General features: G+C 33.7%; 1 protein-coding gene across 1 annotated transcript; it reads left to right on the forward strand.

Annotated features, from left to right (window-relative positions):
- The first annotated feature begins 274 nt into the window (after positions 1–274).
- Positions 275–5,639, forward strand: LOC112288975 (carbamoyl phosphate synthase small chain, chloroplastic). Its single transcript, XM_024533794.3, has 10 exons — positions 275–1,017; positions 1,591–1,717; positions 2,002–2,090; positions 2,333–2,393; positions 2,860–2,927; positions 3,162–3,290; positions 3,775–3,890; positions 4,070–4,417; positions 4,678–4,843; positions 5,185–5,639. Exons 1-10 carry the CDS (start codon positions 768–770, stop codon positions 5,232–5,234), a joined length of 1,404 nt encoding a protein of 467 aa, XP_024389562.1. The 5' UTR covers positions 275–767; the 3' UTR covers positions 5,235–5,639.
- The last annotated feature ends 17,664 nt before the right edge of the window (positions 5,640–23,303 follow it).

The following is a 23,303-nucleotide window of genomic DNA, read 5'->3' on the forward strand; positions in this document are numbered from 1 at the left end:
TTAAAAATCATATACACTACCTAAGTTGGGTAATTGCAAAAGTAGAGAGCAAAAGGACCTCCCTCTTCTTACAACACAAAACATGGCAACTCCCACACAAATGCATGTAATACATTTGCCACGACCATACACCATTCATTCATGTTTTATTCATCCAAACTCGACTACCAATCATTCGTCAACGAGACATCCATTCTTCATCCATCCATGTCCTCCGTCAGTCTCCTCCTCCTCCTTTCCTGTGTCTGTCGAAGCGGAGAGTGGGGGCGATTGAACTCCGAAAACTGTGCCTCAGGGCACTAGGTTGTGGATATATGGGTTGCGAGCAAATCGCTTCCCTGCTGCAATTCCGCGTGTGGGTAGCATCGCAACTTGCCAGAATTCCTGAATTCGATAGAAGGCCGGGAGAATTACACATCACACGAGCTGGAATCGGACAATATATGCCGTTGTGTTCGTGTGCGTAGAGGCGGCATTCAGCAGCACCTCCTGGTGTGGAAGGTGGGCAACAATTCAAGGTCACGGGAATCTTTGCCCTTGTCTTGTCTTGTCCCTCTCCACCTCCACTCGACAGGCCGCGGCTTCCCACACCCCCCCCCCCCCCCCCCCATAGTGCTGTTTCGGCATTCCAGAGGTTGAGTCGCAGTGTTGGTAATTCAGTTTCGGGATCGTGCAACATTTTGGGTCGTGGGTCTGGGAATTTGTGGGGTGCCCCTGAGAGGGTTCTTTTTTGGGGGAGGAAGATTTTGAGAGTTTTTGAAGGAACTATGGCAATGGGTATGAAAGTGGGTTTGGTGTCCCAGTCTCAGGGGGTGACGGGATTACTGAGTGGATGCAACCGCAGAGAGATTGTACCTCATTCTTCTTCTCTTCATCTTTCTGCCTCGTCTTCAGCGTTTCGCAGCCGACTGCAAGTTGCCGCAGTAGCGTCCGCGAGTGTGAAGGCGTGTACCCGATCGATCTCTTTGCAAGTCAAGTGTGCAACTGCCACCGCTGGAGACAGGGCGGCGGCGACTGGTACTGATCGACTTGCACATTCCATTTTTCTCAGGAGCATTATATTTCACTTAGAATTTTAGGAATGGGGTCTTGAATTCATGATTTCAGTCGCGCACCAGAATTTCGAGTGTCTGAAATCTAATATGCTTTCAAGTTTTAGGGTTTAGGGTTTAAGGGCATGGTGATGTCGTTGAAGTTGGTCTCAAGTTGTTTCCAAATTTGGTTTATATACATATAATTCGAAACAATGAGGGTGCATGATGTATTCGATTGATGTGCATGGAATTGGTTTCATAAGTGGGAACACTGCTTAGATATATTTGAAGCAACAGACGAGATCAGTAAGGAGCTAGTGTTGACTGATCACCGAATCCCAATTGACAGGTCTAGAAAAAAAACGGGTCCTTGAATGTAAATATTTTTGCAAGGAATGGACACCTCCTTGCCTCTATTGAAAAGCTCGTGTCACCTCTCGGTCTTGATTTAAGCACCTTTGATTAGGAAGCTTAGGCTGTACGATCATCGAATCAATCTGATTGGGGGTTTATGACATGTATGTCTTAAGATGTGACTTTAGTTTCTTTTTGGCAGCTGCTCGACCCTGGAAGGCATCCGACTGCCGGCTAGTGCTGGAGGATGGGTCAGTCTGGAGTGGGAAGTCCTTCGGAAGTACTGGTACCCAAGTGGGTGAGGTGGTTTTCAACACATCTTTGACTGGGTAGGTGCTCTGATGTTCCCACTCGAGGTTCTAGTTCATTCAGCTTGGCTTTTGAGGAGCGTTTGTGAGCGAGTACTTTTCAATGTCTTATCCATTTTCTGAATACGTTGAGGAAATTTGATGTTGATCTGCCTCAGTCCTAATTTTATTTTTGGAAAACCTGCTGTAAGAGAGACTGTGCAGTTTACATCAAGCGACGTTTTAACAAATGTGAATGAATGAAGAATGGCAGTGGCTGATAGGTTGACAAATTCTTACGGGTTTTCATCTTGTATTTCTGACAGTTATCAAGAAATTTTGACCGATCCAAGTTACTCCGGGCAATTTGTACTCATGACTCAACCACATATTGGCAATACAGGGGTCAACCTTGGTACCAGTTTTGCGACCTTTCTTAAGAGTGTGATATTAGTGTTTCGGTTTTGTCTATTAGAGTGACCTGATTGTGGCATCAGCATCGTCGTAGCATTTGCGGGCTTGGCTCGTCTGTCATATCTTTTAGAGATTTTTGGTATCAACTACTCGCAAATCCAAAGTTTTGTAACATTACGTTTCGAAATCAATTCTGCACATTTGATACGCATATGTTGAATTTGATATCCGTTTGTTTTACAGGTGATGAGGAGTCTGGGAAGTGCTTCACAGGTGCCTTGATCATACGAAGACTTAGTAACATGTGCGTATACACTCTTCTTCCTTCCTGCCTACCCTCCTTTCATTTTGAAGTAACTGTGCAAGTTGGATTTAGATTCCCGAAATCTCTTTTTGAATACCTGATGTCGTATGTGTAAAAAATATCTCATCTTTACTATTCTAAAGTTTTTTTTTTTTTTTTTTTTTTTTTTTGTTCTCTCAAGATTTTTTGTCGTTTATTTATTTTTACCAGTTCTGTGGTTATGGGTTTTAGTTTATCTGACCAAGCTAAGCATTTGATGGAAACAAATTCAACATATATTATATCTGAATGAATTTAATGTAATTTGAATGACATGGATTAGTGACCCAGATCGTGAACATAGAACTAGTTGTTGGCACTCTGTTTTCGTTTTCCTGTGTAAGGTGTTGTTTGTGGTTCAATTTCCTTACAGTTGTCTTTGGTGGTTGATAATTCCTTTCTCACTGTTGAGCGACCTTGATTTCAGAGTGTCAAACTGGCGATCCTCGGAAGATCTTCCTGAATATCTGAAGAAGAGAAATGTTATGGGCATCTGTATGTTTCCGGAAATCCTGATGAGCTGCAGCCTTTGCATCAATTGTGTTGATGATCACTAGCTATAGTATAGCATGTTTTTCTCTTTAGCTGTCAGTTGTTAATTCGTTTAGTATGTTGCATTCGTCCATAAAATCCGTTCTTTTTATATAATTGTATGTTTTTCTTTCCTAGCATTGCAATTCTCCCCGCATATTTCTTCTAAGGTGACTATGCTTGTGGTGGCGACTGCAGCTGATATAGACACCCGAGCTATCACTAGGCGTTTGCGAGAAGAGGGTAGCTTAATTGGAGTTCTGACTACTGAAAATTCCAAGACCGATGACGAGCTAATAGAGATGGCTAAGACCTGGAAGATAGCAGGTACAAGATCAAACCGTGGAAATTGTAAATTATTATGTTATGCTATCCTGCGAGCCAAGGTAAACGTTCACGCTTTCAAGCGTCAATCATGGTGTCCTTGGACCCATATTGGACGAGAAACCGTGATTGTTTTGACAGGATTTGTGACTAAAAAGTTTTAGTTGGCGGTCATTGGGAAATTGTAGGCGGCCAAAACAGTTTTTCAGTGTTTTTAGATCCTTTTCGTGAAAGTTACGACTGTTGGAAGTGTTGACCTTATGGAGCCTTTCTTGACGGCTGGAATAAGGTATGGAATGAGCCAATTGGTAAGGACTGAGTGGTCTTCGGACGTGTTCGACTCGTCGGTCTTTTTCTTTTCTTTTCTTTTCTTTTTCTTTTCCTTGACAATCGTTAGTTTGTAGCAGTTACTGTCACCATTCTAAGGAAAACCTGAGTCTATCAATGTAGTTCCCCTGTTTTGAAAGTACTTGTGTCGGTGGAACAGGTAAGGACTTGATTACTGATGCGAGCTGCACCGAACCTTACGAATGGCAAGAGAAAACTGACGACGAGTGGGAGTTTAGCTCAGACATTCCTGATTTGGAGTCAAAGAAGTTTCACGTAAGTTTTTCGAATGATCATGCTGGGTATTTTGTTACAATGCAACAACACATATTTACTCTTCTTTTTGTTGTTCCTGCAGATATTTCTATTTCTCCATCATGTAGACGATTCTTCCGATTTATTAAGCAACATCTGTGGCTACCTTTTCTTATTGTTGATACATGAAATGCGTTTAGGTGGTGGCGTACGATTTTGGCGTAAAGCAAAACATTCTCAGGAGACTTACGTCCTATGGATGTAAGATCACTGTTGTTCCGTCCACATATCCTACTTCAAAAGTATTAAATCTCAAGCCAGATGGAATCCTCTTTAGCAATGGGCCTGGTGACCCTTCCGCTGTACCCTATGCTGTGAAAAGTGTGCAGGACTTGGTTGGCATAGTTCCAGTATTTGGAATCTGCATGGGTCACCAGCTACTAGGTCAGGCACTTGGTGGCACTACATTCAAGATGAAATTCGGTCATCATGGTGGAAACCATCCAGTGCGCCATTTGCCCACCGGGCGCGTGGAAATCAGTGCTCAGGTCATCATTTTCAACCACGCTCTATCTCCTTGCTTTTGCAAATACATGCTGGCAGTGTGCAAGATCATCTGGTATAGAGTTCTAACTAGGCTCAAAAAGATTTTGTGTGCTTGTTGAGGAGTTAACGCTTTTGCGACGATTCAATCGCTGATACCTAGAACCCGGATACATATAGATGTATTTCATGATTTTAATCTTTGAAAAATAAGCTCTTGGACAAGTTCACTGCACCTTCTCTTAATCATTTCATTTGAATGCAGAACCACAATTATGCAGTAGATCCCGATACATTGCCGGAGGGTGTGGAGGTTACCCACATCAACTTGAATGATGGTACCTGTGCTGGCCTTACATTCCCTGCTATGAAAGCAATGAGCATCCAGTATCATCCCGAGGCTTCTCCTGGTCCTCATGATTCTGACCCAGGTACACCTCGCTCCTATTCCTGAACCGTGATTCGTATGCTCATGGACGTTCTTTGTGGCAACGTTTCCTTCCTGCAGACCATACCCTTGTAGAAAGTGTCGATCAGGTCGTCACTGCTATGATATGTGCAACTAGAACTATCTGTATAAAGATCTTTGAGTTACTTTACGTATACGTTTGATTGCATACTTACAGTTTCCTTTTATGATCTTCTAATGATGTGCAATATTTACGTGATATTGTCTTAGGTTGCGTGAAACTTTCTAGTACATTGCAGGCTGGATGCTAGTATTCTTCAGAATTCACTCATTTCCTGACATTATATGATTATCTGTGTGCAGCATTCTCTGACTTTGTTGAAATGATGAGGAAGAATAGGTCGGAGGCCTGAGACAAAACACTTTTGTGCAAAGATTGGAAAGTGGATAGGCGATCTATAATTATTATAAACTGGATCTGCTAAAAGGAGATGTGCAACTTTCACGTGTTTAGAACTTACGTTGGGTCGGGCACTGATTAGATAGCAACTTGGGATAGTTGAGGGAAATTAGAGCAGATTGCTGCAAGAGAAGGTGCGTGTAATGCAAAGCCTCATTCCTCAAATTCGCTAACGAGAAGCTGTAGTTGCTCATGATAAAGCTCAATCCGCTTAGAATCTGCGTGTAGTCATCCTGCAGTCAAATTATTTGACGGCAATCGAAAAGCCCTGCTCTCGTACACCCATATATTCTGACGAGCATTGTCTTTTCTTCCAATCCCCATGTTCCTTTTCAACTTTATTCTACACCTTTGCTTTCGTGTGGGAGTTCCTTTTTGCTGCTCTCCATGTGTTCCGACTCCCCCTTAGCAGACTGTAGTGGAAAGTCTCCCTTCGCCAGAGATCTGCATCAGTTGCAAATGGATCTGACGTGTCAGGTGGTGGTTTTCCAGTGTACTCATTGAAGCGATTCTGCACCATGTTTCAACCTCTTGTGCATGGATCATCTGCAACCAAATATTTGTTCCTATACGACCAACTTGAGATGGGTATGTAGCGACTTTGAGTGACAAGTAATGTCCTGGAATTCTGACAACCTCGACTCGTCAATGTGACTCAGATGCAATGTTGTCCAGTACCCACTCATCTGATGCACCTGTCCTCCATCAGTCTTTCTGAGTGGGTCCATTACCTCTAGCTGAGGTGCTCTGAAATCCTCACTTATTGTAGCTCACAGCTGATTTTTCTGGGGAGAAAAAAGCATATTTCTCTTTCAGTAGACTCCAATGTATCCCCGGGCGTTTCGTTATCCCTGAACAGGTATTTCCATGTCTCTTCTTCTCAACTCTGCAGTCGTGAAACATTACGAAGTGGTCACTGTGCATCATGTAGAATTGCCGATATGGGCGAAGTCAACAGTAATCTAGTTCGGCTACTACTACTGTCAGTTCGACAATCACATGTAGATCATGCAAACTTCTCGTTCCTTTGTCTCCGGCTCTTGTCTAATATCCTGAGAAAACATATGGCAGACATGAAAGGTGGTGGAATACAGACATGCCAACAACTCGGGCCGTGCTGTCGTAGAAACCTCCATCACTTCACATCTCATCAACAGGGAAGGAATCTAATTATATATGCAGCAGTTGTGTGCTTTTTCTGTAGATCTTGCTCTCTCTCTCTCTTCCTAAATATATATGGAGAGAGCTACAGCAAAATCCATGATGGAGTCAGTAAGAAGCCGCAGTTATTCTTTCATAAAAACCGTGCTCATCAGGTTAACTGATAAGTTTTCCACAAACAGATGTTACTATGATTTTTGCTTGAACTGAAACATGGGTGTTGTTATTGGGGTACTGGATAGGCTTTGAGTCTCCAATCATTTGCCCTAAAAAGAAGCGAAGAATTGGGCACTCCTAATGTGATGAATGAATGAATGTGGCCAGATTTTGTGTCATACTACTACTAGCTCTCGATTCACTTCGTCCACATGTGTTGAATGAATGAATGTGTGAGATTTTTTTGATAAGTTGGTTGTTTCACATGAGTGGGTATATGAGTCAGAAATCTATCACACACACATGAGATTTTTTTTTACTTGGGGAGGGGGGACAATGGATGTGGTCTTTAATTTTCTATGATGCCAAATGAACCTATGGCAATCATCAGGCTCATCATTTTTTCTCTTCCTTCTTCATTTTAAGTGACACCCTTTTTGGAGTCATTAACTTGAGGACAAAGCTCCAAAAAATAGTCACACATATAAAATAATAATAAATAACAATAATAATATAATAAAATCACAATTTTGACAATTGGGTCCATTCCTTTATCTCAAACACAAACATTAATAAATGAATATATGAACAGCAGATAAATAAATGATGTGTGAATATATATATATATATATATATGTGTGTGTGTGTGATGATAATAAAAGAGAGAATAGTTTTTGTTTTCCTACATATAAAGAGAGTGAGTGCATGATGTTGGACCCAAAATATGGTAATGCCCAATGTTTGGCTGGTGATGAAGAAGCAATGTTTTTTTTTTCTTGTGTGTTTGAGAGCTTTAACTAGTGAAAAAAGCTGCCACAGAACACTCTACTCTAGCCCATGTAGAAAGAAAAAGAAACGGATGGATGAAATAAGTAGATAGATGGATGGGGTGGGCTTGGGGCATAATCACTAAGCTTTGTGCAAAGTGGTTACAAAGACCCACAAAGAGATCAATGAACCATCATTGGGGGACTCCCCACCCAAAGCCCAATCAATGATAGGGAAGTGTTAAGGCCCCCCTTTGTTCTCTTTTTCCACATACTCTTCACCCTCAACTTGATGCCATTTTCTCATCAACTCGTGTGTCTATTTGTTTGGCAGGCAGACAAGGTGATCCACTTAAATCATGGTGATGTGAGTGAGAGTGAGTGAGTTTTTACATGCATTGGATTCTTTTACAAAAATACCCCCACAACTTATGTGGATATATATATATATATATATACACATACACATATGCATTCCCACATGCACTCATTCCATTTATTCCTTCATAGTTTTCAATGTGGATGAAAATGGGAATTCAACCTGGTGGATAACGAACGAACGAACGACTCCACAGTAACCGAACCTATATTTAAAGACCAGCTCAGAATGAATGCACACGTAAGCCCTAAGAAAATAGAATGCAACGGGTAAAAACTGTAGGGGGAGGGGGGAAATAAAAAGGGGGGTATAATATGGGCGAGTAACGAATTAAGATCTGATTATCAACTGTGGGGAGGTGTTCCACGGAGATTTAGCAGGAAATCAGTTATGACGTCACTCACTTCTCTGAGGGGGGATGGGGATTGATACCCTCCGACACACTCACACTATTTTCCGCACCCATTCTAATATATATTATATGTGTCGCTGCAGAACTGTGCCGAGTAGCCAGAATTAGTTCCCTGATACACTGAGAGGGAACATCATTAACGGCCCCAAAGGATTAATTACCCCCTTATTTTAGACCCCAGCTCCATGTAATCCTTCCCTCATCAGTCTTAGAAATTCCGTTTTTTCTCACAACTGTTCATTTTGCTTAATTAGCCGCCCACGTCATCTGATTAACCACTTAAGCATGATAACACCAACTGTAGCTAAGAAGCTTCTTAATCCACCAGAATACAAGGGATGGGGGTGAACTAAAAAAAGAGTTTATCCAAAGCGACGCAGTTCATCCATCTAGTTGGATGGACAGAATCCGGAGGGAGCGGTGTTGTGTTTTGATTCCCTGGCTCCAAGGGTTCGGGGGAACGTGTGCTTTTTTGTTGAAGTGCGTGGACCTCGGCACAACCCCCCCCCCCCGCCAAGTTACGCGCAGTGTTTCTGAAGGATGTGGGGGAGGAGGCATATTCTGTCGGGGAATTTAGATGGTTTGAGATGGGATTCCGGGCGGAATCTAACGTCTGCGGGGTGTGGAATACCCTCAGGTTGCAGCAGCCTTTGTGTATTCAAAGGGACAGCAGGATAATTATATATATATATATATATATATGTATGCGTGTGTGTAGGTGTCATGGATCATTGAACGAACTTCGTCACCCACCATTCTTCCCTTTCCCTTCATTGATCATGCCACAACATGGCCCACGTCCTAACAATTTTCCAAAACAGAAGAAGATGAAGAAGGAAATAAAATAAAAAAAATAAGCCCTGGAATCTACCTGGAATTAGGGTTTCCTCTCTTCAAGCGAATGGGAGAAACTTCCCCCAAAGCCATCATGTGCCCCCACAAAAAGGCAAAGATAGAGGCCAATAAGAAAGGAAAGAAAGACGAGAAAGACATTGGTCATAGAAGAAACCCTAATCCTCCATGTTCTTAGGGCTTGGTTTTGAGTGTGAAGACAGTAGCTTGTTTGGAGCACATTATTGTATCCCAGCTCCCTATTGACTTGCACTTCAATTGAGCTCCTCCTCATCATAATCATTTCCATATCAATCACCTTTTTCTTTTATATATATATATATATATATATATATATAATTGTAATTTGTGGATTACATTTAATTTGGGTTCTAGAAATGTGATATAGTACCCAAAGTGGGCAAGGTTACAATGGTTGCATTATTTCTACGTTTAGATAATCAACTCAGTAAACCAACTATGTATTAACATGATGTGTGAGGGAGACCAATAGCTTTCAGTAGAATATCTCAAGAGCTCTTTTTTCTTTTTTTTTTTCTTTTTTTTTTTGTGTGAAAGATAATTCTTTTTCACAAATTTTACCTACTTTTCCTTGCAACCAAAACACATCTTACAAAGGTTGTTTAGAAGATTAAAATTTATAATAACAATTGCTTGAGTAAGTGCATGAATGCAATTGTCTAGGATAGACATGGAGCTGATGTGAAAATGCACCAAAGGGTAGCATAATGAGATGAATTGAGGGGCCAGTGATTAGTATATAGATTTGACAACACTTACACAAGGAATGAAAAATAGAGACAAATAAGTGTTCATTTTTTTCTTCTAGAGAATGCTTCCACTTGTTCATCTTTTGAATTTCATTTGTGTGATGAGCTTTGCCTCCTATTGTAAAAAAGTAATGAGCTCCAATATGAAAATATTTTGTGTATTTACCCCAAAACATCATGACTACAATTTCAAACTCAATTAAAAAAAATATATATATATATATATATATATATACATAGAGATATATACATAGAGAGAGAGAGAGATAAGCATTACACATAATCATGTAATCTTCAAAGAGTCCTTAGACATGGGATGTCTCCACCCCACAAGAAGCAAGGGAGATGATCATGGGGTCAAATCCCTCTGGGTGTATATTTTCATAGAAACAAAAATCAAATAATAACAGTAATCATAATTGTAAATAATAATATAAACATGTGCAGCATTGTGGTGTGCCAGGGGTCTCATGTGCCCCCTACATCCTCAACACCCTTCCTGCTTGCCTGCCTGCCTGCCTGCCTGCAAGCAAGCAAATCCTGATTTATGAAGCATAAAAAGACCCAGAGTGAAAAATGCTGAAAACATCGCAGTCTGTCTGGGATTTGTCACTGAAATCCTAACCCTAACCCTACAACCAAGGTACAATACCCAATTCCTTATTTCATCAATTATATTTATATACATTGTATGTAGAATGTCCCATAGTATCATATGTGTTTCTTAGTAATTTTGGTGCTATCATGAAATGAAATAAAAACATATAATTTTTTGTTGTTGCAAAATGTAATATTTTAGGCTTGTAAAATTAATTGAAGCACCTAAATGTTTTTTTTATCTGAACTAGATTGTTGCTGGCAAAAAGTTGAAATTTTAACTATCCAAAACACTGCATTCTTGTCTTAAGCTACTTGTTTCTTACTTTTTTACTATGTAGTTGATCTTTCTACACCAGGTTAATATACATAAAATCTTTCTATGGACAAGATTTTTCTATACATAAAATCAAAAAGAGTATCCAATGTATGTATGTATGTATGTATGTATGTATGTATGTATGTGTTTGCAGTGTTCCCCCAGTAATTAATATTCCCAATAACCCCCAATAATTAATCAAAATTTTGAAGTCTAACACATAAGAAATAATATCTGATTTCTAATAATAAGCAAGCAATTTAAATTGTAGGGCCTAGGCAAGAATGATTTCTATCTTGCCTTTAATGCACTACATCTCAAAATTAATAACCTTAGATAATTAAGATTTCTTCTTGCAATGGATGATGTTTATTAACAAGGAAAACTATATATATATATATATATATATATATATACATATATATAACATAAGTTACTTTAGATTTTGGAATTATCATGAATAATATTTATCTACATAAAAATTAAGTTTCAATGCATAGTAGACATTTTGGCATTCTTAAATAATCCATCTAATATGACAAGTTATGTTCGAATCAAACTGCTCTGGGAAAAAGATTTTTTCTTGTATATTTACTGTTTCATTATATTTTTTGTTTGAAAGAAAATATGTATCTCTCTTTTTATTTTAAAATACATATTGTTTTTTTTTTTCAAAAAGAAAAAGAAAGGAAACAAGTTATGTTAACAATTTTTTGTTGTGTTTTCAGTAATAAGTTCTTCTTAAATATGTAACATATAAAAATTATCATTCAAGGCAATAGTCTTGAGGTAAATGTTTGGTATAGAATTTCAACTATAAAATTGTGATAGTTTAAAATAATTGAACAATATCTTCCATATATATATATATAGATATAGATATATTATTTTATCTATTTTTGGTTGGTATGATAAGTACTTTCTTTTACATTATGCTTGTAACTGTTTTATTAATTCCATAAAATTTAGTTATCAAATCTTAAAAACAATTAAGTGTCTGTATAACAACTTTTAATCGAACCATAATAGTGAAAAGTATTTATTTTTTGATGGTTTGATTATTTTATTACTTCTCCTTTCCCTGTTTTAATTTTAACTGAATGACTTGATTGCTTAATCTTCTATTTGAATCAAGACACAACAAGAGTATTCAATGTTTTAATCAAGTAAAGTTTTGCATTACTTTTCTGCAATAATAATAATAATAATAATAACAACAACAAACGTCCTTACTATTGGTAACTTGACTGAGTATTATTTGAAATACCTGGGCATCAATTAAACTATCCATTTCTGCTTTAGGAGAATCCACTGGAACACTGAAAGAAAGAAAAAAGAAAAAAAGAAAACGTAAACAAACAAAATTCTTTAATTGTTAAATAAAATCAGAAAATTCATTGTAATATTACATTTATGACATGAAATTTTCACAACCATGTAATTTATTATGATAGAAACATATATATATCTATATATATATATATATATATATATACATACATAAAACACTGTAAAGAAGGAGTTGGACTCAAAGACCAATGCTAATGCAGGCTGGTTATCCAGTGGAATGGGCAAAGGGAAAAAAGGAGGTGAAAAAGCCTCCCAAGTACCAAATTAAGAATATGAAAACATAAATAAATAAAAATAAAAAAGACATGAAAGGGAAGGGCCCAAGTACAAGAAGACAGTGGTACTACTGTGTGTGTGTGCCATGCCACTGAGTGAGGGGCACAAATGCTGTGCACCTGGCCCCTTTGTAATTGTAATTGTAATTGTAGCCAACGTACTCATTTATCTATCCATCTATCTATGTGTATATATATATATATATATACACACACACACACACACTCTTACTTGCACACACAGAGAAAGAATGAGAGAGAGACACACTGCATCCTCAATTGGATTGATTTTCTAAACTCTCAAAAGTAACTCAATCTTAGTATGTATTCACACACACACACAGATATATATATATATATATATATTTGTATGTATTCTCATTGTTATTCTCCCACCTACAACACACCCACATGTCATTCATTGCAACCATGCGAAAGCTTCCAAACAATAGGCTTCTCCAAATGTCAAGAGGCCCATTTTTGAGCACTCCCCACTCCTTTGGTGTGTTTTGTGAGCACGAGGCAACCAAAGGATGCCAAAGAATGGGAAATTCCTCCATGACTCAGCAAAAGAAAGAAAGGAAGAAAAATTCCACGTGTGGAGGGGAGGGTCGAGTGTACAATAATGATAAGAGCCTGATATCACAATATATTTCTTTGTTCCGTGTACGTACGTGAGTGTACACGCGAAGCCCGGTTTTAGTTTTGGAAGGTCTATATTTGGTCAGGTAGCTTTTGTACCCCCATTGTACCCACATCCCCTTCAAATGCTCAATATGAAAATACCACCCTTTGGTTTGGTATGGAAACTCATCAAATATTAGTGGTGGTGGTGGTTGTTGCGGAGATGGAAAAAATTCTACTTAAAATATATGTACACTCTAGAAGCATACATGTGAATGGTCTACACCTCCCTTACTTGTTGTCCTTGTGTGCTCTTGAGCATGTTTCTACAAATGGAATTGCAATTCCCAAAAACCTATGTGGCTAGGTTTTGCCCAAGGTACCCACTACCCATCTTCAATTATTATTATTAATAGTTAAAAAGGTAAATGATCATTTTGACAATGATTGATAATTAAGTTCAAACATTGAATAATATTATGAAAATTATATTGTAAGGAAAAACAAAATTATAAAGTTAAGATATTTATTTGTTGTGTATGCATGTTTGTATGTATACCAATGGACAGATTTTAAATAATGGTTTATTAAAAACACTATGAAAAGACTACCTGAAAAATGATATATCAATGTGAAACAACAAAGTATTTCATTAGTTTATTAGTGAATGACACAAGTTTATTGTCATGTAAAGTATTAGCCCACAAAAGATATAGTGCGAAAAAAAAATTGTTTGTGAATTACTTCGAGAAAGGCGAGTTTGATCAAAGTGTCAAATATTACAAAAAGGAAAAGGTTGATATTTTATGTTTTAAGAAGGGTTTATCAAGGTTTTGGTGCAATGAAAAGAATTGCATGCAACATGGCTATAATCCCTCTACAGCACTTACTCAGAGAACATAAGATAATTTGGGAAATCATAGCCACTTTTCATTATAACAATAGCTTGATATAAATATATATATATATATATATATATGCAATATATTACATACTACAATCTTAAGAAATCATGTTTAAATTTTGTGTAATTTGTACTTTTGATTCAAAACTTACATATAAGCTTTTTTGAAAACCAAATATAATTAACTTTTTTTTTTTTTTTTTTTTTTTTTTTTGTGGTTACTTAATAAGTAACATTTAGGACAAAAGTATAATTTCACTTTGTCATGCATATATTGTGAGGGAATGCACATCACACTTTAGTAATAACAGATACTTTTTGTAGTGATTTGGAAGACTAGCAATAGATCAATGAATGAAATCATGAACAAGCATAGGTTGTAATCATATGTATTTATAATTCTATTTTTGTTTTTTTAAAAAACTTGAATTGGAACAATGAGATGACATGACTTGTCTGATGATGTTGAATTTTGGGATCATAATTGAACTCATAATCTAATGATTTTATTATTATTTATTTATTTTAAATTATATTACATACTGTGTTATATCTATATATATATATATATATAAACATTTTTATGATTTGAACTGACACCAATAAAGGGGTTATTCTTGCAAGTCCATTGTTACACCATAAGTGACTTTGGAATGATTGTGTAAAATTGGAAAATCTCCAAAATGAATGATGGGATGAAGACACTACTATGTTCACATAAGTCTTAAAATGGGTTAGGGCCAATTTAGAACCTACATATTAAAAGGAAAGCAAAGAAAAGAAAAAACTCATTTCGCTTTTAAAAATTAAAACAAAAAAGAGCTGTTGAAATGACAATGAAAGAAAATTGGACCTTTGCTGAACAGGTTAATTGGGACCACAGTCCATTTGCTTGACCTGACATGTGAAACCTACGTGCCTAATTTCAACTGACCAAACCCTAAAAAGACAGACTAGCACGGGAAAAACAAAAACAAAAAAAAAAAAACGCTCCAAAATAATGAAGAAAACAAAAATGAAGATAAAGAAGAAGATTAAAAGAAAATGACAAGAAACAAAGGAAGGTAGCAATGAAGAAGACAAAGATGAAGAACAAGACCAATAAAAAAATAAAAATAAAACGATGGAGGAGGACAAACAAGAAGAATACGGACCAAGGGAGAAATATATTTGAGAGTGAATATAGGATACACACACACATATATATATATATATATTTATATAGACCTTAATTTAGAAACCTTAGGTTGTAATTAATATATCCTTGTAAGCCATCATTAATTGTGCTCTATTTGTAATGTACAAGCCCATGATCATTTGATGGTATTGTGTCTACGGGCTAGCATAAATTTACTTAAGGATGGCAAGGAATATCATAAAAAGGTTGTAATTTGTGACGAAAGGGGTAAGAGGTTCAAATCTTAAGAAGGATTTTTTCTTTTTTCTTTTTTCTTTTCTTTTCTTTTCATTGTGGATTAGTCCATTTGCTATATAATGATACTTGGTCATTCTATTTTATTTCATGTAGGAAAAAAGTAAATAAATGAATAAAAAGATACTAATGTCCAAGTTGCATTGTAAGAAGCCAAATTGGATGGCCCCATTACATGTAAATAAGCAACACAATTCAAATCAACAAAAACAAGAAGTCTAAACCTTCTTGATTAGATTTAAAAAATAAATATTGTTGCATTTACTAATAGATAAAGAGAAGAAATTATATTGTTAATAGATGCTAAAGAGATTTATTGTTAAGACAAATGAACAAGCTTAAAGCATACAAAATAAAACTATTAAGATTGTAGTTATAATAGAAAATCAAGTAATAATATTAGTCTATTATAATTTTTTAATTTTTTTCTAAAATATTAAAAATTATAAGACGAAAAAAATCTACTCTAATCTAGATAAAAAAATCTTATATTTTTTCCAAACATTACATAAATTTTCATTTTAGATTACAAATTTTCTTCCTAAAGAATGTTTTAGTTTACAATATTTAACATAAAGTATGTTATTTTTAATTAAGCCACAATTTATAATTTTAAAAAAAAATATATTTAATATAAAAATACGATTTTTTTAGTTTAAATTGAAAAATAAATTTATTGGTTTAAAATAGTTTAAAATACAATCACATGTCTCTATGAGCTAGAAACTTTAATGAAACTAATGATAAAATTATTCAAATTTAAGTTTTGTTCTAAAAATACAAAAATATAAAATATGGATCACAAAATTTAAGAATATATATTTTTGAAAAATATCTAAAAATAAAACTGACTTTAATTTTATTTGTTTTTAGATTTTTATAGTTTGGCATATGATTAATTTAGAGGATTATTAAGAAGACCCATGCTTAAACTAAATAGACCCAGTCTTGATGAAAAATATGGTAATTATTGTGAATATGGTTGGTTTTTATTAGTTGCATATCCAATAGTAGAAAAATGAATCTAGAGGTCATTTATTTTATTTTTTTTTATGATGGCTAGGATAGGTGGGTTGATTTTGTAAAATCTTGGGACTATTTAATATTTTCCTTATTTTAAAGTATATAGATATATTATCAATATTTTTTAACAAATTACTTCACATATGTTTTATTAAACTTAATTATATATACTCATTAATTTAAATATAATTCAAGAATATTTATTTATAATTTATAATTTTTATTCTTTTTATGAAAAGAAGTCAAATGTGTTATTAAGAAAAGAAATATATGCATTCTTTAATAGCTTTGTGATATACCATTAATTTATATATATATATATATATATATATATATATATCCTTTTAAACTTTTATCAATTATTAAGATAGAAGTTTAAGATTTATATTAGAAATTACATACAATAGTCTTTAGATAAATTTTGTATCTATATATATAAATGTTAAATTATTTTCTAAATATTAATCTTAAAATTTATTTTCTAGCATGTTTTAAATTGATCTTATAATAATTTATATTAATGCAAACTAAATCTCAAAATGTGCATAAAATAATTTTGTGTAGATATGCCCTTTTCAAGACATCAAAAGAATCCAAGTATTAGATATCAACTTTTACTTTAACATGTGTTGTAATTGTAATTAAGAATAATAATGGCTCTTATTACAAATATCACATGAAAATTCATAAAATTTAGTTTGACGCAAGACCATAAGATATCTATTAAAGTTTTTTAGTAAAGTAATTGGTTATCTTTGTATTATTATTTTTAAAACATTCAAATAAAAAATTATATGTATATCCATCTATTACATATTATAGTTATGATAATATTTATAAAATATCCTATTGATAAAATAACTAGTCAATTTCATAAGTATCTTAAATTTTATCGTAAGGCAAGAAAATTTGCAAACAAATATATTAAAAATTATTAGTTGCAACATATATAATCTATTTTTTAATATGTCAAATTTTTTTTAAAGTAAATCATGTAATAATTCTTAAATAATACAAAAAAAATTAAAATTAAAAGAAAAATTTATATTTATTCCACATACTTTATTATTTAATAATAAGATATTTACTATTTAGAATAAAAAATCTTCTAACTATTAGATATAGGATTTTTGGACTCTATACTACATGAACATATTATTAATCTATTTAATATTATAATATGTTTCTATGTATAGATAGAGTTTAAAATAAATAAATAAATAAATAAATATTTAGGTCTCTTTTAAGAGATTTGTTTTTGAAGTGGACATATGTTATGTTAAACTTCTTTTAAATCTTTATTTTATTTGATGTAAATACATCTTGTTAATGACAAACTTAACTACTAAATAAATGTATTTTTGTATTTTTATATTATTAATGCAAAAATGGTATGTTTGAGCACTTAAATTTTAATACATGTGTGTGATTTGCAATAATATATATGGATACAGATACACTTGATATGATGCCAACTTGTAATGAATCATAATTTGTTGTAACATTGACCATGTAAGATAGACTGTATATTAAAAAAAATTGATTTTAGTAGACAATTCGTCTCCTATAGACTATATCACAAGTTCTTATGTTTTATTAACTTCTTTAGAAGCTTTAAAATTTGAAAGAAGTTTTTAACAGCTAGCAAGAATATTCAAATATCATTTTGAGTCATTATATATAAATGTTTTGGTCTTTAATGGCCTTAAACTACAAAAAGTTGGCAATTCAAATTATAGTTGTAAAAAATTTAATTTTAATAAAAACTAGTGCATAAAATTTAAAAAATTAGTATTTCAATAATCATAATAATAATAGGCTTATCTAATATTAATTTTAAAATAACTAAAATTATAAATATATTAGCTATTGCTTATGTCACCACAATTTGCCATCTACTATATTTCACCATAGTTTTTGCTAGACCAACACAACTTATTCTTATAATTTTTTAAATTTTTAAATTTTAGAACTTAATGTCTCTATTATTTGAAATAAAAAAATAAAAAAAAGAATAAAAAAATACACACACACATACATATTAAAGTTATTCATAATATTTTTGATTAAAAAATAAAAATAAAAATAAACTAAAGATATATATTGAGTAGATGGCGGGTTGTGTTGGTACTAGCAAAAACTATTGTATCATACAGTGGAACATAAGTTGGGGTGGCAATAGCAACAATTGTGGTGGAATTATCAATAGATTTTACAAAAACATAAAATCTATTTTAAAATATAAATAACACACTTTTAACACAACAATGATTTTACTTTGAGTCCATTAAATTTTCAGCATGAGAAATTACAGATACCATCTAATTACTTTAGCAAAAGATGTGTCTATCTTACATGGTGTCATGCATCAAGATCACATTTTAGAAAAAGCGATCCTTTTTGCATTGAATTGTAATATAATTGGACAGTTCCTAACTTCAAATAAAGCTGAAATAATACCTATTTGATAACCAATCAAACAAGCTAGGTAATAAAAATTCATTGTCATAGTAATCTTGAGCCATTTAAACCTCAGTTCTATATTGGTAACTACATTTGAGAATATATTTATTAGTCATTAACCTTTTCCTTCATTTTCTTCTTTCTCTGTTTTTTTCTCACTGCTTATGACAAACCAATTCCTGTGGCCAAACTTAAATTTCCCAACTCCAAGGCAAAGGAGGTGCATTCATGAGATCATGGATAAGTGGGTATTGGCTTCAAGATGAAGTAATTGCCCAACTCCTTTTTGATTGACAAACCCAGCTTTTAAGAGCCTCCCATTTATTCACTTAAGACACAAGGACTGTGAAGCATCTTGGATTGGATCATAATAAGCACACAAGCTTGCATTACATCCACAAGCGGCTCATGCCTTTACTGTAACAACCCACACTAAGTGCCCCACATCAACACCAAGAAAAACTATAATTTCAACAATATATATATATATATATATATATATTGAAATATTTTTTAAAGAACTGATAGCAGAAAGCAAGGCATATGTTTCTGGTAACTCAACTCAGTATCATTTTTATTTTACTTTATTTCTACTTGTATTTCTATTTATCAAATCTAGTTTCTATCAATCAGACATGCAAATCATAGAACCCCAAAATCTGAGAACAAATTCTCGTTGTTTTTTCTTCCACCTGATGCTCTTTCCCATTATCAAAATTTTGTACCAACCAAAGCCATCCTCTATGCATAATGAAGCATCTATGCATGTTTGGTCCCTATTTTCTCAACTGCAATATGAAGGTTGTAAGAAACAATTATTAGATTGTTGAGTTTTTAAAAATAAATAAATAAATAGGAATTGATGAAATAAATGACAAGTTGAATTGATTAGTGATTATTTCACAAGATGGGCAGCCAAGAGAAGTGACTCACACATACCAAGCAACTCTTTGTAACAATAATGCTTTGGTTTGTGAGGAAGAGTTTAGAGTGTAAAGCTTTAGAAATGATTGATGAGTATGTTACTTGGGGACCAAGTACATCTTCATGCCACACCCAACATCTAACCACTACTACATAGTGTGATATGATCCATCTTAGCCCATATATAGCCTTAGCTTGTGATCTATTTTTCCTTTTATTTTTATTTATTTAGTTTTATTTTTTGCTTTGTTGAGACTTAGCCATGGCTATCACTTAATTTAGACCTCTTTGTAACAAACTGATCCCTGTTGAGCCCTAATATAATAGGATTGATTTAGACATTAGAAAAGCATAGTTTCAGAAACCAAAACTATGCTGTGATTTTCTTTTCTTTTTCTTGCAAGACTTAAGAATGTGAAGGTGTATGTAAAAAAGGAAAAAAAAGGAAAAGTTATAACAGACTTCACATCATACAAAAGTAGCATTCCAATAATACCGGCAACAAATTAAGATAAAAATAAAAAACCAAATCACCCATAAATTACTGAGTTAATGAATTGTGGATCTATAGAGCATTTGAAAGAGAGCCCCTTTGGAATAATTCAGCTTCATTACAAGCACACTCAATATGACGTTGATACATGATTATGATTTTATGAATCATTGATATCTCCGTTAATAAAATTTATACACACATAAATACTTAATTTTTGGGTGTTGGGGGGCATGAATGAGTTCATCTAATGCTCCCCCAGAGAAATGACTTGATGTCCCACTTGAATCATCACATCATAGACTTGTTCAGATTTATTTAATTTTGTTTATTAGACCAGGGGCTATTAACTATTACAATGAAGAAAGTTTGGATTTTGGCGACATTAAAATGTTGATATTAATGATGAAATAGAAGTTGGTAATTGGTATTGTTGTGATCCTTGTCAATAATATTTGTCAGTAGCCCCCTTCAATCAATCAAGCTCATTGCCAATTGTTGGATACACCTGAAACAAAATTGTATTTTCCTGTTTGGCTTTGAATTTAAAGACACTGAGTGATAAAATGTTTATTAACTACTTGTTATTTGTTTTTTAATATGAATTATTCCTTATTAAAATGATGTCCCACGAAAATGTTATCCCTCTAGAAAAATAAAAATGAAAAGGCCAATCATTCTGCAACACCTGTAACTCGGGCAGTATGTTAAAAAGGCGTCGGGCAGCCCAAAATTTTGCTCATCGAAATCCGGGCAGATGACTAGATTTGCCATGTGTCGATCATTCGTTAAGATAGAGTATTCATGGTACATGATTACTAGCTATTATGAAATAGCTAAATAATAAAATAATAATAAAATATAGAATATAAATAATATATAAAAACCCTAAAACACGGTTATGGGTCCATTATGTTCATTGACTTCTAATCAAAAAGGATACTTTTTCTTCTATTTTTTTTTCTTTTTAATTATCTCTACCTTTTATTTTATTTTATTCTTACAAAGTTAAGAGGATGAAGATAAATCCATTTACAAAGCTTTCCAATGACCCTTCTATCAAAAATGACTTTTGAAATAATATAATATTAATATAGTATTTTAATGTTCCACATTCTACTCCCCCTAGACATTCCTTTTCCTCTCTTAATTCAATCCCTCAAGGAACTTGCTAACAGTTAATTTGTTTGTGTTTTTGTTTTCTTTTTTCTTTTTTCCCGTTATCACTTCTTATTGGCCCTCCGCTTAACGAATCTTCAACTCTCTACCAATCTCCAATGAGACAAAGTACTGAAATATTATGACTATATCAATTAGCTTTCTGCTGAAATTTAATTAATAAATTATTTAATTAATTTTGCAAGCTTTATATTGGTACTCTAGCTTAGTCCATTTCTCAGTACACTCCATAATTTCACTCATGTGTACTTTGGGTTTCTGAGTTGGGGAAATGATCATAAGGGGAATGGGCAGGTTGATTGGATGAATTATGGATCCCATAACTTTGCAAAATTCATCCTTATTAGATGAATGCCGCTCATTGAATTAAAAAAAAAACTTGTGATTTTCCCCCAATTCATGAAAGAAAGAGATTTTAGGGTTTGTGTTTACAATTGATGCATCCTAAATCACTATTAAGGAGAATGAAAGTTGCCATTATATCTCACACTCTCTTGTCCCATTTTTATTAAGGATTTTCACATTCCTACTTTTTTCTAAAATAAATAAGTAGTCGAAATATAATAATGTAGATTTGATAGGCTTTTTTGATTTTGTTGTGGATAAAGGATGTGGGGTCCGTAGGGGTAATTGACAAAATTAAATGAAATCAAATAATGATGGTGAAAGATTTTATTTTCTTTTCTCTTTTTTCTTCCAATAATGGGAGATAACTGAAGTGATGATGTAAAGACAAACATTTTATTTCTAAACGTGCTACACACAAAAAAATCAAAAAAATCAATAGAAGGCAAAGGATGCTTGGAAGGGATTTTTTTTTACTTTAATTCTCCAATCATACTAAAATGCAATCTTCTCGTTTTATTTGCCAGACTTGAAGAAATGTTTGGTTTTAAGGCAAGTAAATAACCAAAAAATTATAAAGAATATACCTCCCTTGTACATCTATCTATCTATATCAATATAAAGGGGAGATATGAGGTTAGTGACTTTTATTTTTATTTTTATTTATTTATTTTTGTATCAGATTGAGTTATAAACTGCCAATTGTTTGATACTGAAGAGGCTTCTTATTTAGATCTTTCTTCTTCTTGTTGTTCTTCATCTATAGGGAGAGATTAACAATGTTTTGGTTTTTCATTCGCTATTTCTCATTGCTTGAGTTGCTTTGATAATGAGGAATGTTCAGGTCAGCATCTGCGAGAATAATTCTTTGAGATAAACTGTGTAGTCTGTTGAAAAAAAAAAAAAAAAAAAAAAAAAAAAAAACACAAAACACAAAACAAAACAAAACAAAAACAAAGGCCCTCTGGCTTGGTAGGAGCAACCACGCATCAAAATCCTTAACCCACAGGATTCACATCTCCCTTTGATTTGTTCTCTCTTCTTAAACTGCAAATATAATATTAAAAACAAAATTCTCCCAACATTCCTCTATCTCATTTCACAAGTTTGACATCCTCTAATGCTGAGATTCACTGTCAGCTGGCATTCATATCACAACTGCAAAAGTAAAAAAGGCTACCTGATTTCTTTGTTACTGTACATTATTCTTTTCTAGACTTTGACACCATTTTAATAATAATAATAACAATAATACTAAAAAGCAGCACACTGTGTACACTGGATGTTTTTATTATATTCAATCTTCTGATGTTCTTGTAAAGAAAGCCTGATACTGTCTCCACTAATGCAACCACATCAAAAGCCTCAACCCATTCAACAACAACCCCATTACACAAAACAAAACCCAAAACCCTAAAGCCCAATATCAACCCTACAAACCCACCAAACGCAACAATTCGAAAAGCAGCCTGTTTCCATCCGAAGCAAACAAACAAAAACCCAACCCAAAAATGGGTGCATAATCAGGACCAAACAGACACACAGAAGCAGGGAAACCCAACAGGAGCACTTACTAACTAACCAAGTACTAATTCCC

Source organism: Physcomitrium patens, chromosome 11 (assembly GCF_059467195.1).
Source record: "Physcomitrium patens ecotype Gransden chromosome 11, ASM5946719v1, whole genome shotgun sequence".
NCBI classification, from domain to species: Eukaryota; Viridiplantae; Streptophyta; class Bryopsida; order Funariales; family Funariaceae; genus Physcomitrium; species Physcomitrium patens.